The following is a 17,497-nucleotide window of genomic DNA, read 5'->3' on the forward strand; positions in this document are numbered from 1 at the left end:
TGAATGGCCTTGTAGAGTTAAACAATTTAAATAAAACAATTAAAAACAGTTTACTAATTCAACTAATTCTATTATACTATATTAATTGTGTAAGCGGACATTTTTGTATATAAACACAAATTTCAACAAAACGTTCAAATAAAAAATTGTTCACACTTTCTGCACTTTTAATCATACAAACACTGAGTAATTCCATCATCGTTCACTATTTTCTGTTCTCACACAAAACATTTCTCAACCACTGTCAATCCATATTTAAAGACTATTGGTCTCGGATCAATAAGCTTACAGATACTAAAATACACACATATATACGTTTAAAAAAATTATTAAACTATCCTTCTCACACAACATATGAAATGCTTTTCATTACAGAGTTTCTGAAAATGTGGCTCAATGAAAAACATTAAGTAGTAACCATCATGAAAATAAAGAGCAGTTTAGTTGCCACTGCTCTATATTTGCTTAGAAACATTCATCGTAATCCTAAACATATAAAAAATTAAGAGAATAGCAGATCTGATGTATAACATCAAGTCACACGAGACAATCTAAGATTATATCTCTGGCTGTAGCTCACGCTGAGAAAAATATCATCTGTGCAGTGTCATATTGAGTCCAATAGGGGGCAGAACTACAGTGTATGATGCAAATTAAAGGGACAGTTCATCAAAAAAACGAATTCTGTCATCATTTACTCACCCTTATGTCATTCCACTTTTATTGGGTGAACTATCCCTTTAAATAATAATAACAAATACTACGTAGCGTAAACCTTTTTTTTGTTGTTGAATTCCTGATGCTAGAGATCCATAGTTGACCATCACAAGTGTCCTGTTTTGTGGTCCTAGGGTCCACTATGAGACAGCAGTCATGGCAGAAGGATATTTTGTTATTCAGTGGAGAGCCAATGAAGTGGCCAAACATATGAAGTAGAGAGTGAGAGATACTGCTATCCCACATGCTCCACCACAATCCTTGGCATTTTCCTGTAAGAACAAAAATACAACAAAAAAAGTCATTTAATTTAATATTACCGTATGTCATATATATGCACACTTGTTCATGCACTGTATGATTGTGGTGGCTTACATGAGGATGGTATGCGTGACAAGACTCTGGTCGTCTGCGAATCTTCTGAGATTTCATCCTGTTGCACTTAACTGTGGCGTTATGTTCAAAGGAGTTAAGAATACCTCAGTTTCACAAGGTTTAACCAAACCACATTTCAAATACAAGAAACTCATCATCATGGAAGGATATATTTGACCTCTCTGGGCGCGAGTGTAATGGGAGCGTACTGTCGGGAGCAGTCGCAGTCGGCCTGGACCACCAGCATGACCAGGTTACTGTTAGGAACCTGCTGTAGGACAAACATCCTGAAATATGACAGAGAAAGAGAGAGACATTGACAAATTGTTACTGGCACAAATCCACTCATCTGAAGACAGTCTGACTGATGGACGTACTTCTGACAACGGCCACATTTGATGATGCTGTTGGTCTCTCTGATGGAAGTGTCGTACATGAAGCCGGGATACTCTGTGTTACAAGGCTGCATTAGTTCCACCTTCTTCTGTCTGTGTGCTGGAGAGGACAAGATTTTCATTAGAACAGATAGAAAACAGATTCAGCTGTCTGTAGTCCAGAGGTTTTTAAGCTGGTGTTTTAAACATAATATTGGAAATAATATATATATATAAAGTAAAATTAAATTGGGAACAAATGTGCTAATATTATATTTTTCAGCTTTCTAAAGACTGTTATATATATATATATATAAATATTTATGAAAATATATTAATCAAACTTCATAACTATGACATTCATTAAACATTTTAAATGTATTTTAACAAATTAAGAGTTCAACACAATATAAAGTTTGTTAGTATTATGAGCTACACATTAATTACAGTACCTCTGCATGATGTCTGCATGTTAATTTACAAATCCTACCAAGATGAAAGCTTTGATCTTAAATATTAATTTTGTGTGATGTTTGCCTGGTAGGCATCATTTTTTGGTTGATAGTGTAACATTTTACAAGTCATGTGTTAATCAGCGGGCAGATTAACCAACCATGAATATCATAAATATTTAATAAGAGACTTAACTGGACCAAACAGTAGTTACCAAGCAACATGCATGATCCACTTAATATTCATGTAGTATACCTTCATTATTTTGCATTGAGATGTAAGGTAATTTGCTTTCATAAATATTGTAGATGAAGCTGAATGAAACAGTATCCAAACACTTTCTCCAAAGTTTAGGTTCTGGCCGGTCTCAGAACAGTCCGAAGACACATTCTTGAAATCAAGTTTTTAACTTTACAGTCCATCTCACAAACACTTTCTACTATCTTAAAGTGAGCGTTTAGTTGATCCTGATAAGCGCTCATCGTCACAGTTGTAAACACGACGGCTTTCTTCTTTCGTAAGGGTTTGGCGTCACGGCATCTTTGATTCCAGGCGGAACGTTAAAGAACTTGACACACACGTCTCCCGGAAATCCTGTATAATTCAACCAATCCGATGACGACTTCGAAACTCCTGAAGTGTTTCCACTTTTGTGTGCCGTATGCATCAGACGTTCAGCCAACGGTCCGAGGGCGTGACGTCTGAGGCTGAGACTATATAAAAATAAAGTCGACTTGACTAGGTTAAAGGGGACATAACACACACAGTTTTGGCCAATCTTATGTTAATCTTGAATACCTATAGTGTAGTATTGCATCATTCAAATCTCCGAAGAGTCTTCAGTTTTATCAGATTTATAAAAGAAAGATACAGCTTGCGATTCTCTCCGACAACAGCCAAGCTCCTGGAGCGAGCCGTGGGCAGAGCTGAAGAGTCGCGAGCACTTACACTTACTAAAAATTTGATGCAGTTTTACAGCAGTTCCTATATGACCGGGATCTTTTATCACTGGGGCTTCTCCATCTTCCAGTACCAAACGATGTGCAAATCCAGTGTCAGAATGTACCTTGTTATAAAACATTCGTCACCGAAATGAGGGGAACAAACAAACACGCTTGAGAAACTCCATTGCTTATTAGGCTTGTTCGACTTCATGCGGCGCCGCAATCGGCTGCCGCCTGTCAAAAACAATGCATTCTGGTTACATTGTCCAATTTTGATCGGCGCTGCAGCCGCTCCCTACGATCACATGTGCATTCAAAGTACCGCGAGAGCAAAACGGTAAAGAGCAATAACAGTAAAAGCATTTTTTTTTTTGTAGTAGTCGCACTGTTATATTGAGTCACGTTCAAAGATTAAGATTTGTATGATTTGTATGGAAATTGCACAGACAATTTGTATGTAGCTGATAGTGTACATTGTATGCTACTTTGTAAAAAATAATACATACTGCAACAACAGTATGAGTAATATGGTAATATGCTGTTCTGCCTTGGTCTCACCTTGCCATCTAGAAGTTGCTGTGGGTGTATGACATGATGTTCTCCAGGTCTGGAGCTGCTCAGTGGAATCCTCCATCCAAGAGCACCTAAAGCACACACACATTTCTGTTGGTCAAGGACTCTGCTATTGCCTTAGGCTATGGACTGTGAATCACAGTGAAGTCTTTTATACATGTTATTGTACCTGCTTGTTTATTCTTTAGTGTGCTGAAGGAGTACATGTATTATTACTTGCCTATAAGGCCCTTAATGGGTTAGCTCCTGCATACCTAACTAGTCTTCTACCACGCTACAATCCATCACGCTCCCTAAGGTCGCAAAACTCTGGACCTGAGGCACTGTTTTTTCATCTTCATTAACAATGGATCATAGCAGAATAGCGCAATCACGAGAGTACCACTACGCATGCGTGTGCATTCCTCTGCTTGCAAACAAGGCATAGCGCATGTGTGTTCTATGTCAGAATGCCGGCTCCTGCGTCAGCAGCACCACACGCATGCATCATGGTACTCTCGTGAATGGTGGTGGAGACTGACCCGGAAGAGAAGAAATCATTGAATAAAGTTGTTATTTTTGTTTTCTTTTAGCACAAAAAGTATTCTCGTAGCTTCATTACATTACGGTTGAACCACTGATGTCACATGGACTATTTTAACTATGTCCTTACTACCTTTCTGGGCCTGGGAACTTTCCAGTTGCATTGCTGTCTATGCAGGGTCAGAAAGCTCTCGAATTTCATCAAAAATATCTTAATCTGTGTTCCGAAAATGAACAAAGGTCTTACGGGTTTGGAACGACATGAGGGTGAGTAATTAACAGAATTTTCATTTTTGGGTGAACTATCCCTTTAATGTTATTAAATAATAAAAATCCATATAATGATAATCCGTTAACTTTTAACAAGGCATGAAGATAGGATTAAATCAATACATATCTTTTAAAAATGTCTGCAGTGGCAATAACGCACATATGAATATGCCCCCATTTAACTCACCTCCATAAAATAAGCTGATTTTAGGAGAGTTTGTTGATTTTTAGATCCTCTTCGAGTCAAAGACACTACGAAAACACTCTTGTGTCCGTGTCACTGATAATCTTCTCTCCTTCTCAAATTCTCTTCTTTTCCTCGGTATTTCTGACTTACATACAACTTTGCCTCTGTCATTGCATCCCTCCCTTCTAGTGAAATCTGACACTGCACAGTATCTGTCGAAGTAAAAATGAGGTATTTTTAAGCAGCCTTGCTCATTTTTTTTATAGCGGTCTTTGGAACCTTTTTCGCCATTTTAAACTGTAGTAGATTTATGAAATACATGGCTATTTTTTAAGACAAAAATAAGCTAATGACTACACAGGTCTGAGGTGACATTTGTATTAAATGATTCTCTGAATGCCTTATTCATGGACAAGACAACAAGTGGATGTGCTCAAGAATATCAAAAATTATATGAGTTATCTAAAGAACAGTGCAAAAGTCTTTTTAAATTGAGTGGATTAAACTTTCATTAAACTGACTGTCTTTAAATTTTAATATACAGAGGCTCCTAAACGTATTTGGATACTTAAGGCACATTTTGCTGGATTGGATATTTAATTTATAATATTAAGCCGAGTGGCATGTACTGATGCCAGAGCTTTTTTTAGATATTATATTAAATAATAATTAATGTCAAAATAAATTAAATAAAAAATAACAGCCAGTTCTTTCTTAATTTTAAGACATTCAGAAATTAAATAAGTGAAATTTAAATATGACAGCAGAGGTTCTGACCTGAATGAGGGTCCGTCTGTTTTGCGGGGTCAGGGGCCTGACTGCACTGTTCCACCAGTTCTCCAGCAGAGGGAAGCAGCTGCATGTAGAAAAACCACAGCTCTGTGTCACATTTAACTCAACAGCTGTCTGGCAGAAATAGCTTCGAGAAACGACTACTGCATGTGAAAGACTTTCACACAGAGATTCTAATTACTACATATGAATATTAATTATAATTATCAGCATAATTATCAGAACATAATATCTCTGATTTAAAATGTAAGGGTCTCTGTCACAGATGTTTACAGACTCAATCATTGAGAATATTGGGGGTAAATCACAGCATGAGATCAACATTAGGTTCTCTATGGTAGTTTAAAGGGGTCATATGATGGTATTTCAAGTTTTCCTTTCTCTTTGGAGTGTTACAAGCTGTTTGTGAATAGATAAGATCCCTAAAGTTGCAAAGACTAAAGTCTCAAACCCAAAGAGATATTCTTTATGAAAGTTAAGACTTGTCCACGCCCTCCTAAAACGCCTCGTTCTAACACGCCCCCACATGGCTACGTCACGATGTGGGAAGATTTGCATAACATCGCCCAAATGTTCACGCAAAGAAAGGCGGCGTAACTTTGATTCTTGCTGTAGTATTGTTGCCGCCGCCGGCATGTCGTGGAGGCGCTGTGTGTTTCGTTGTGAAAGCGAAACTACTTTGTTTGGTCTTCCAAAAGAGGACACGACTAGAAATCAGTGGTTAAGTTGTATTTACAACACTGTTCCAGAACAGTTCAAACCAAATATTCAGATGTGTGCAACGCATTTTATGGAGGACGAGGACTGTTTCCTCCAATCAGAGCACACCTTGCTTTTCAGAACGATGAGCTTTGTAAAAAATCGACGCGTTTCAGAAAGGCGGGGCATAGAGGAGAAACGTACAGTATGTGGAAAATAATGTGTTTTTTTTAACCTTAAACCGCATAAACATTTCATTACACCAAATACACCAAATATTGTTCTTTTTTAGCAACGTCATATGACCCCTTTAAATAAATGCTGCAGTATGAGTAACCGTACGCTCAGCTGCATATAAAATGCAGAGTATTTTGTTATGTAATTATGTAATACCAATGTGATGGCTATATGAACTCTAATTACTGTTCTTGCTGAGCAAAATCCTTTTCTATTTGCCAGATCCTTTGGCCAAAATTTTGTGGTTAGAAAGTTTCTTTTCCTTTCTTTCTTTCTTTTTTTTTTTCTTTAAAAAGTGAATACTTTCATTCAGCAAGGTTGCATTAAATTGATAAAAAAAAGTGACAGTAAAGATATTTATTAATTTTACAAAAGATTTTTATTTAAAATAAATGCTGTTCTTTTGAACTTTCTATTCATCAAAAAATCCTGAAAAAAATATATCACCGTTTCAACAGAAATGTTAAGCAGCACAACTGTTTTCAACCTTGATAATAATAAGAAATCTTTCTTGAGCACCAAATCAGCATATTAGAATGATTTCTGAAGGATCATGTAACACTGAAGACTGGAATAATGCTGCTGAAAATTCAGCTTTGCCATCACAGGAATAAATTACATTTTCAAATATATTTAAATAGAAGACAGTTATTTTAAATTGTAATATTACTGTTTTTACTGTATTTTTGATCAAATAAATGCAGACTTGGTGAGCATAAGAGACTACTAGTGTAAATAGAAATATCTAATATACCAATGACCTAATTTATCAATTTTTTTGTTTAATTGTTTATTTATATTAATATGTCGTATATTACAAATATTTAGTCTAATAATACCAGGATAATAGTCATTTAACATTGGTACGTTCTCTAGATCATTATTGTTATTTTTCTGACTTGCTTTTCAAGTAAACTTAAGAAAAACTCAAAATAACTAGTTTTGTCAAGATTACAAGAAAAATAGGATTTGGATAAAACAAGGCAAAAATAATCATGCATGGCTTCTGTGGACTTCTATATATAACTAATTATTTTTTCCCTTTGGTGCTTTTATGAACCATGAAATCTCTGTACTGTTCTATGATGAGGCCGCTATCTTGTGAATTAATCAGTGCTGCATATTTCTCCGCACAGTTTTCTCACAGCTTCAGCTCCCTAATGAAAATCGATGGACGTGCAGACAGAATCATAAAATCTTTTTTTTCTGGTTCAGCTTAACATTGGATGTGTGAGTCTGAAGCCCACCTTGGTGGTGTCCTGGACAGCAGAAGGTGACTGATTGGGTCCATTGTTTCCCTCAGTGCTCTGTCCACTGCCAGCACTGCGACTGCTGCCCATGCTGCCTGCACTGCCCACACTGTTCCTGTCACCTGCTGAAAGATAGAGGAATAAACAAAGACAGGAGAAAGAAAACTAACAGTTGGTGAGATACTGCCTCTTAAAAACGACTGCTTTACTACACACCGGGCAACAAATGGGGTAAAGATTTTAGCAACCACGATCTCTGAACTCCAGCAAGGTCTCTGTAGACAAGGGGAACATGAAGGAGCACAAGGGAATGTTGAGGAGGGCTAGTGCAAATTAAGCAATGTGAATGGCAAGCTGATGGTTGGCTGACAAACATAGGACAAATATAGCCTAAGGGAACAGGAACCCTGTGAAACAGCTGGAAAAAACTCAACTTGAGACGAAAGTCACTGGTGTGCAGGTTTTTGGACCAGCGGACGGCTGTGGGGGTGAGAAAACAGGCCGGGGAGATGCTAATGACGAACAGGGGCCTGGGGAAACGGAAAACTCTTACCATTAAGAGAGGTCCTGAGGACCCAAATATCCTCTGGCTCTTTGGGACTAGCTGGCTTACACAGGGCACTGGGACTGTCGGGAATCGCACCTAGCAAACACAAACACTTTAAAGGGCCATGGGGGGAAACTCTAGGAATCTTAAGGCCCCGATATACGTCAAGCAAATTCGAAGAACGAACTGGTGTGACGTCACTTCGAACAAAATCAGGACAAAGTTCAACAAAGTTCATCTGGAGTTTGGTACGACTTGCCAAACCAAACTTTCCGGAAAAGTTTGCTGCAGCTGGTAAAAACCTTTGAACTACCATTGGTCCGTGGCGAGTACGTAATAGGTTCATTTCTTCTGTTTAGTCTGTCAATGTCAGACGCGTGTAAAAGCATAAACATACTGGAGAGCTGCTTTATAGTAGAAAGTGAACTAGTAATTCTAATTGAAAACAACAGTGGCATTGTCTTTTATGTTACTGTACTGTAAAGCTGCTTGCTTTAAATCAATTTATTGTATGAAGTGCTAAATAAACGTAACTTGACTGGAGTGCAATAATAGCCACATGAACTACTAACAGATGCCTTCTTAACTTATGTTTTCTCACCACTGTCGTTGTTGTGTGTTTGTTATTGAGAGGAAAGCAGGCAGCGCATATTTACATATTCATCTAAATGGTGCTCTCAGCTGTGTGGGTGCTGTCGAGATGTTTGCTAACAGCATACAGCTGCAAAGGTATTTAAAACAACATTTAACTCCTAAGCAAAAAACGAAAAAGAACTTCACTGAGTATATTGGTGCCTTTATGGCCAGTGCTGATCAAAATTTCGACCAGGAATTCCATGAGTTTGGACTTCGGGGAAACTTGTCTAAATGTGGCTAAGATGAATTCAAGTACAGTTTATGATGCTCACATGGTCAGGGATGGAGGAGTTTTTTGCTTTCAGAAATGCTTGGATGGGCTCTTGGATGGGGACTTGCTTTTGCAGGTGTGTGTACATGAATTTAGCCCTAGGAGACTAATTCTCACGCTACCTGGGTGCTGATCCAGCCCGTTGTGGTGAGACAGTACAGGACGGGTGGATGAGTATAAGGTGTAGGAGTCGTCAGTGTGAGAGGTGTGATGAAAACTTTGTGAGGGCATGGCTCTGGACAGAATGTGATGTCTCTGGATGGGCAGTGAGGCCTGCCGGGAGAGAACGCCCCCTATGGACACAACATGGAAACACAAATGAGGCACCATGGACACAAATGAAACATCAGCGTTGAGAAAGATGTTTCCACTAGAGACATGATTTAAGTAATTCAAACTAATGGAAGTTTATAAAAGTTTGGGGTCAGTACAATTTTTTTTGAAAGAAATTAATTCTTGTATGCAGCAAGGGCACATTGATTTGATCAAATGTGACGGTAAAGACGTTTATAATGTTACAAATTTCAAATAAATGCTGTTCTTTGGCGTTTCTTTGGTTTTGTATTCATCAAAGAATCTTAAAAAAAGATGTATAATGATTTCCACAAAAATATTAAGCAGCAACTATTTTCAACACTTATAATTATTGGAAATGTTTTCTGAATACCAAATCAGCATATTAGATTGTCTGAAGGACCATGCGATACTGAAGACTGGAGTAATGGCTGCAGAACACTCAGCTTCGCCATCACAAGAATAAATTGCCTTATAAAATATATTAAAACAAAACAGATATTTTAAATTGTAATAATATTTGACAATACTACTGTTTTTATACTGTATTTTTGATCAAAAATGGGGGGGAAAATGCAGCCAAAAACAAAAAAATCTTACCAACTCCAAGCTTTTGAATTGCAGTGTAAATATTCATTTATTTAATTATTTATTAAACAAATAATAAAATAAAACGGTGAAACAAGAAAATTAAATCATCATTTACTCATTCTTATTTTGTTCCACATTAATTTTGTCCACACAATGAATGTCAATGGGGTCCAAAACAACAATGGACCCCTTTGACTTTCACTGTATAAAAAGACATTTTTCAAAATATTTTCACTTGTGTTCCAGAAAGAAAGTAGGCCACACAGGTTTAGAATGACATGAAGGTGAGTACATGACATTAAAAAAATTTTTCTCTTCAACACGAAAGAGAAAAGCCTTTTTTTTCCTCTCCTTACATAACACGAAAGAGAAAATCCTTTTTTTCCCTCTCCTTACATTCGTTTCAAAAACTAAGATGAACCTGGGGATGTTTTAGCATCCTGATAAGATAATGCGGGTGGGAGAAACTCCCCAGCACAATGAATTAAGTGGTTGGGTCTTAATCTGGCTGTTTTGCCTCCATCATGTCTCTTCAGCAGTATTGAGGCAGGAGCTTAGAGCGGAGGCTAATTTCATGTGAGCAGCAGGATGTTGACGCTGTGACACGACAGAATGCTGAGTCTGCCGCTGTGCTTGCTCTCACAAAAAAATAAAATACCAGGCTCGTTTCGGGGAAAGATTTTCTGCTCAGGACCTAGCAATCTAAGGCTGGCTCCCCCTTTCACGGAGGCACAGGGCTCTAAAGCTGATCCGCCTGCCTCCAATATGTTCTTGTTAATCCCATTAGTGTGTGTCTGTGTGTGCCTTTATCAATGGACTACATGTCCACATGTCTACAAGAATTTATGAGAACTGCACTACTTTAGTATGCATTATTTTGATATGCGTACTGTGGGATACAAACGTCAGAGAGCGCATTTAAAAACTGGGATTCAAATTATATTTTAAACCTAAAAATAGAGAAGTAGTTTTAGGATTCTTAATTAGTAGTTTTAGGATTAGGATTTTGAAGTGTTATTCAAAAAATAATGATTCACTACTTTAAGTCAAAAACTTGTGCTGCTGTCTTTAAAGCAAAAGGGTGATATTTTTCAATTCTAATCTGCACTCAAATTTTTTTATGCTGATAATAAAATTTAGAATGAAAGAACATTTTATTAAATACAAAATAGAAACTAATGGAGTCAGTGATTTGTACCCCGTAGCATCCTGTGTTGTTATACAAAGAAATAACGGTACCTGACTTTAACTTTGGTGGAAAATGTAGCCAAAATTATAGGTAACAGGTTATCGTCAATTTTGACAATGGACCATATATTTATAGTAAATGCTTGTGTAAGTTGAACACAGAATTATTCAATATACCTGATCTGCGACTGATTACTTCCACTATGGAGGGAGGGAAGAATCCCACACGGTCAGTGCCTCTCTGACTGTCATGGATGTGTCCTTTCCAACGTCCATCCATGTGCTGCTCTAAGACCTGGAACAGACCAATATGATGACAGGATATTCAGGGCCAACAGCTCTTTGAATGCCTGCACATTTTATAACATTAATAACAGTCTTCTTAAAACCTTTTAAAGAATTTAATAGCTAATGAGACTTTTTCTTTTATTGAGTGGAATTATTTCAATAATTTATGATTTAATTTTAGCCCTCTGTGTACCCTACACTATTCAAAGCTAAATGACCTTTGTGTCATCTAGTTTTAAATAACACCTTCTAACCTTTTTTCCTAACCTCATGGCTTAGCCTGTGATTGTTTCCTCATTTGGCCAAACAATGCAGTAAATGAAGTCAGCCGACATTCCACACATGGCAGAGAGGACCTGTGTAGCAATGAAAGTCAGTCCATTTGACTGACATGAAATTGTGTTTCAAGCGGGTCTGGAAAAAGACACTAAGAATAAATTTGCCGTTTATGTACAGTGACTGTCTGAGTTGTTTTAAGAGTCTATCCACTAAAGAAAACGCGCAAATTAGGTAATGGTGGAAACACGAACCTTGCATGATTGCGTGCCCAATGTGAAACTGAGTAAATAAATAGACATGAAATATTGCATTATTATATATTGATTTTGGGTTTATTCAAAGTTTAGCATTATTATATAACGTTTGACTGTGCTCAATCCTGCAACTGACCAGTGTTATTTTTATATTATTATAGTACTTCTTAATATTTTGGATTAGCTTTTAATTCTTATATTATCAGTTTTTATTTTAATTTTAAATTTTTTTATTTTATTTTATTATGTGTTTTGTCATTATATATATATATATATATATAAAATTTTATTTACATGTATTACTTTATTATACTTTATTTCAGTATTTAAAGTTTTAAAGTTTAAGGATTTTGTCTAATAATTACATTTTATTTTAGCTTTACTTCAATTAATGAAGTAATAATAGTTTTAGATTTTGTTAACAATAACAATACCGAAATAACTACTGCCATGAACAAAAAAATTTACATAAACATTTCTCTCTTAAACAAATCCAATTTACCACTTTTTTTGCAGGCAGCAATAGCACAATGCTAGTTACGCCAGGCAGATAATGAAAAGTTCTGTGAACCGAAGGTGCAAATTATTAAAAATTTACATGGAAAGTGGACATGTTTGCGAGGAAAGAGCTATTTTAGCATTTCAAGTACCTGGTTAAACTGTACTGCTGCTATTAGAGAATAAGACTGAAGTTTTTTGCACTAAAATAAGGCACACCGTTTAGTGAATTTGTTCCATAGTGCTTCATTTTCAAAACTGCTCTTTAAAGGTCAACATATGTATTTATTTATTGTTATTTTAATGCCATTCTAACGCCAGTCTGAGTGAAAGTATCTTTCATTGCTAGCTTTTAAAAACCTTAACGTCTCTGTTATGTCTCACTGCCACAAAAACACAGCAGTCTTTTATGCTAGCAGAAATGGCCGCCTAAAGCTATCTAGACAGACAAGGTGTGAACAATGACATAGCATACGTGCAGCACTGAGCCTTAGGCTGCACTCTACAGTACACACTCCGAACACAAGTCTTTTAGTGGGGGTGAAGCACACTGTTATGAAGGTAAACTAGGCTGAACACACGCTACTATAGCACAAAAACAACAAGCTACAGTTGATTCATTTGAGACATCAAATGCTGATTGGTGGGAACCTGTTGCAGCATGCTAAAGTATTCTCTGTAAGGAACACCAAATTACCGTCCTCACTTGTTCAAGTTACAGCTTTGTCTTGTGTGCAGGTCATAATTATATCAGTTAGAAATATGATATGTAATGCCGTGTGCTGTCTTCCATATTTAAAGCATTCTAAAATCGCTTTCAGCTCTACTGTTTTTCCACAAGCCTAAACAACTTTGTTGTTTTGATGTTTCTGTGATTCATCAGAATATGGTTTAGTAATTTAGTAGGAATGCAGATCAAGGCAACGCTCAAGCACATTGCCAATTATATAGGGCTATTACATAATGCACATTATACAGTATTAAAATAGGACATCTCTTGTGAGAAATAGTGGGGTGTTTGCTTGAAAAGCCTACCATGATTATATCTCCTGCCCGGATGTTGAGTGCAGTGGGGTCATGAAGATTCCAGTAGTCCTTCAAAGCTCTCACCTGTAATGCTCCACTGGCATCTGATGTCATAAGCCAGGACAATGAATGCATGAAAGAATGAGAATGAGAGAGAAAGAAAAACAGTTTGCCTTGAAAATACTCAGCAAGTCATCCACTATGGGTTTTAGCAATCTTTAAGGTCCTCATATTGACTGAAAACCTAAGAATTCAATCCTCAGGTGGGATTTGTTGCAATAAAGAAGTGTAATAAGCAGAATTTAAAGAGGAGTAATGTAGTGTTTAAATACTCTAAAGAACTTAGCAAATCTCCTGAAAATTTAATGAGGAGCTGAGTTCAGAACAGGGATGCTAAACACCCCTCATCTTCAAACACAGCTCCTTCAGCCGTTTTAGTGCTCGTTTCAAAGTGCACACTTCAAAGACAACAAGCTGCTGGATTACAGGAGGCATAGTAGAAGGGTGCAGCTACTTAACACATCCAGACGTACACCTAGACCCAGACACGCAAACACGTAAACAAAACTTTTAGCTAAATCTCCAGGCATGGCTGCCATTGCTATGCCCCAGGACAGTAATGTTCTGCAACTCTATAGCTTTATAACAAAAGCTATGAAAGCAGGTTCCCAGAAACGAACACACAACACTAAACACACTCCAGACAACTATTGTCTACATCCAGTCTAAGCTAACAATGAACAATGGCTCATAGCCTGACATCAAAGGTACATCAACGAAAGAAAGAAAGAAACAACAGGATTTCTAGATTGAGTCACCTCTAAGGAGTTGTTTGATTTCTTTGCTGGCATGTGAAGTGGTGAACTGGTTCACAATGTCCAAGGCTGTTTGACTGTAGGTGTTGCGGATGTTCACATCAATCCCAGCCTACGGGTCAGATGGTGAAGGGTTGGATTGATATATGAGGGTTAGTTCAGGTAAGAAAATAAACTCTGTATGATATATCACTGCGATCTGATATGACAGACAGACTCAAGCACTTTACTCTGGTAAAGACTATAAAAACACACTCCAGACAACTATTGTCTACATCCAGTCTAAGCTAACAATGAACAATGGCTCATAGCCTGACATCAAAGGTACATCAACGAAAGAAAGAAAGAAAGAAAGAAACAACAGGATTTATAGATTGAGTCACCTCTAAGGAGTTGTTTGATTTCTTTGCTGGCATGTGAAGTGGTGAACTGGTTCACAATGTCCAAGGCTGTTTGACTGTAGGTGTTGCGGATGTTCACATCAATCCCAGCCTAAGTGTCAGATGGTGAAGGGTTGGATTGATATATGAGGGTTAGTTCAGGTAAGAAAATAAACTCTGTATGATATATCACTGCGATCTGATATGACAGACAGACTCAAGCACTTTACTCTGGTAAAGACTATAATTACTACAATTCACAGTATTTTTTCTTGATAATAAATCTGACATGAGTTCATTAGAAATAAATCATGTATCCCTACAGTGCATCTTGTGTAGGTACAGAAAATACACACATGGAACATCAACACCGTTCCCAATATTTATCTATCTACTTACATCAAGCAATAATTGTACTACTTCCGTTTTCCCGTAGAGGGCAGCCTCGTGCAGAGCCGTTCCAGATTTAGTGGTTCTGTTGATGTCAATCCCAGCTTTTAGCAGCAGACTAAAAATGAGTGATAGACCACAGTGACACATGAGCCATGCTGTCCACAAGACACGAACAAAATCACTCACGTCTTTAATAAACGGTATAGTCAGCTGCTCATTACCACAACATTCACCCTGACACGCTGATCAGGTCTTATACTGAAAAATATCCCTTATTAAATGGCTACTTACCAAATTAATTAATTAATAGATATTGATTCCAGTTGAAATTACATGTGAGAAGAAACAGGCTGTAAAAATATATAATATGAGAAATATGAAATTAGCACAACTACGTAGAAAATATTCTGTTATGCCTCCAGCAATACAACTACAAAACCAAAATCAGCATGAAAAATTGCATAGTGAGTGGGCAGCACTGAAATCACATGATGATGGTAAGTACAAGACCACCAGCAAGGGGTCAAAAGTCATGACAATTTAAAGCCTTCGAGGAACAAAAACAGCCTCTGCATCAATTAATTTTACATTGTGAGTGTCTCTTCAGGATTCAGTATCCAAAGCAGCAGTGCAGGCTACATTTTCCATTTGCCTGTAAAAGATTAATTCAGTCAACTGAACGGATTAAAAACATGCCTTCCCTTTTTAAAAGAGATCATCCAAAGTGTTCACCCAAAAATGATACTTCTGTCAAATTACATGCATTTACTGACCTTCATGTTCCAAATCCATAAGATTTTTGACTAATCTGCTGCTCTTTCCCATATAATTAAAGTCAATAGGGACTGGGGTTACAACATAAAAGTAACATTAAAAGTAGTCCATACGACTTGTGCAATACATTCCTTCTGAAGCTATATGAAAGCTCTGTATGAGGAAAGGAACAAATATTACAAGCTGCAACTCTCATATCAAATATAGTGGCACTGACATCACGTCATCAAGACGTGAGAACCTATGATGTCTGCTGTTGACACATCATTTTTGTATATGTATGACTTTTGTAGTTCATTTTAGAACTTTTCAGTGAATAACGGTTTGGAATATTGGAATTTGGAATATTGGTCCATACAATATATGTTGTATGGACCCATTTTATGGTGGCTTTTTGGTACATTTTGGAGCTTTACAACCCCCTTTACCTTCCATTAAATGGGTAAGAGTGACTAGTATATTATTTAAAACTTCTACTTTTGTGTCCCACTAAAAAAAATCATACAGGTCATACAGGTTTGAAACAACATACAGGTTTGAAACAACATGAGGGTGAGTAAATGATGACAGAATTTTGTGCGAACTATCAGTCAGTAGTGTATTTGACAGTAATAATAATTATTCATCTCAACAACAAGACAATAATTGAAACAGTTCATTGATTTCTTGCTAAATTCTGCATGAACTCATTCAGTTTTAATAATTTAAAGGGTTAGTTCACCCCAAAATGAAAATTATGTCATTAATTACTCGCCCTCATGTCGTTCCAAACCCGTAAGACCTCCGTTCATCTTCGGAACACAAATTAAGATATTTTTGATGGAATCTGAGAGCTCTCTGACCCTCCATAGACAGCAATGCAACTGAAATGTTCCCAGGTCCAGAAACGTAGCAAGGACATCGGTAAAACAGTCCATGTGACATCAGTGGCTCAACTTCAATTTTGCGAAGCTACGAGAATACTTTTTGTGCGCAAAGAAAACAAAAATTACATAATTTATTTAACAATTCTTCTCCCCCGAGTTACGTCTTCTGCCATTTTGGAGAGTATCACAACGCATACGCACGTTTTTACCCTAAGTGTAAACAATGCTGATTACGCCGATTACGTTCATGCGCGTGCTTTCCCCTCCTGACATAAACAACGCTGATTACGTTCTTGGGTACTCTCCAAAATGGCAGAAGACGTAACTCGGGGGAGAAGAATTGTTAAATAAATTATGTAATTTTTGTTTTCTTTGCGCATAAAAAGTATTCTCGTAGCTTCGCAAAATTGAAGTTGAGCCACTGATGTCACATGGACAGTTTTACAGATGTCCTTACTACGTTTCTGTGTGGGAACATTTCAGTTGCGTTGCTGTCTATGGGAGTGTCAGAGAGCTCTCAAGATTCCATCAAAAATATCTTAATTTGTGTTCCAAAGATGAACGGAGGTCTTACGGGTTTTGAACGACATGAGGGGGAGTAATTAATGACAGAATTTTCATTTTGGGGTGAACTAACCCTTTAATGCTTTATACTAAGAAGCGTAGAGTGGTCTCCTGTTACCACTGTCCATCTTTCCCATGTTTACAAGTCCCAGCATTCCAGAAAGGCAGTGGAAGGGAGAGCTGCAGCGTGAACTTTCATATATGGTTACTGCAGAGGAGCATGTTGAGCAGCTGACTGGCTGGTGTAACCCTATTCGGCCTCATTCCTATGCATGTTACCATCACAGCGCAGTCACAGCCCTCTCATTACACCCAGAGGGGAGGGCAGCCCAGGTCAACACATGCACACAGCACCAAACACACTACACTCATTCCACAACCTCTTCTCTTCACCTCACTTGCTCGACAAACATGTCAACAAAGCGCCCAGCCAAAGTCTG

At 37.4% G+C, this 17,497-nt stretch overlaps 2 protein-coding genes across 2 annotated transcripts in view; both read right to left on the reverse strand.

The window, feature by feature from the left end:
• Positions 1–17,497, reverse strand: part of LOC107721987 (caskin-2-like) — a 70,505-nt gene that overhangs the window by 20,082 nt on the left and 32,926 nt on the right. The window contains exons 8-16 of the mRNA XM_016530216.1: positions 14,860–14,968; positions 14,464–14,572; positions 13,275–13,369; positions 11,098–11,215; positions 8,970–9,140; positions 7,947–8,036; positions 7,391–7,518; positions 5,193–5,271; positions 3,422–3,507 (exon numbers count right to left, since the gene is read on the reverse strand). Of these exons, the coding sequence (XP_016385702.1) occupies positions 3,422–3,507; positions 5,193–5,271; positions 7,391–7,518; positions 7,947–8,036; positions 8,970–9,140; positions 11,098–11,215; positions 13,275–13,369; positions 14,464–14,572; positions 14,860–14,968 (985 nt within the window). The remainder of the gene's footprint in view (positions 1–3,421; positions 3,508–5,192; positions 5,272–7,390; positions 7,519–7,946; positions 8,037–8,969; positions 9,141–11,097; positions 11,216–13,274; positions 13,370–14,463; positions 14,573–14,859; positions 14,969–17,497) is intronic.
• LOC107721988 (voltage-dependent calcium channel subunit alpha-2/delta-4-like) lies at positions 725–1,632 on the reverse strand. Its single transcript, XM_016530217.1, has 4 exons — positions 1,470–1,632; positions 1,264–1,379; positions 1,093–1,175; positions 725–989 (listed from the first exon to the last, which is right to left on the reverse strand). The coding sequence occupies exons 1-4, from the start codon at positions 1,607–1,609 to the stop codon at positions 897–899; spliced, it is 432 nt and encodes a 143-aa protein (XP_016385703.1). The 5' UTR covers positions 1,610–1,632; the 3' UTR covers positions 725–896.

Source organism: Sinocyclocheilus rhinocerous, unplaced genomic scaffold, assembly GCF_001515625.1.
Source record: "Sinocyclocheilus rhinocerous isolate Xijiao unplaced genomic scaffold, SAMN03320098_v1.1 scaffold1385, whole genome shotgun sequence".
NCBI lineage: Eukaryota > Metazoa > Chordata > Actinopteri > Cypriniformes > Cyprinidae > Sinocyclocheilus > Sinocyclocheilus rhinocerous.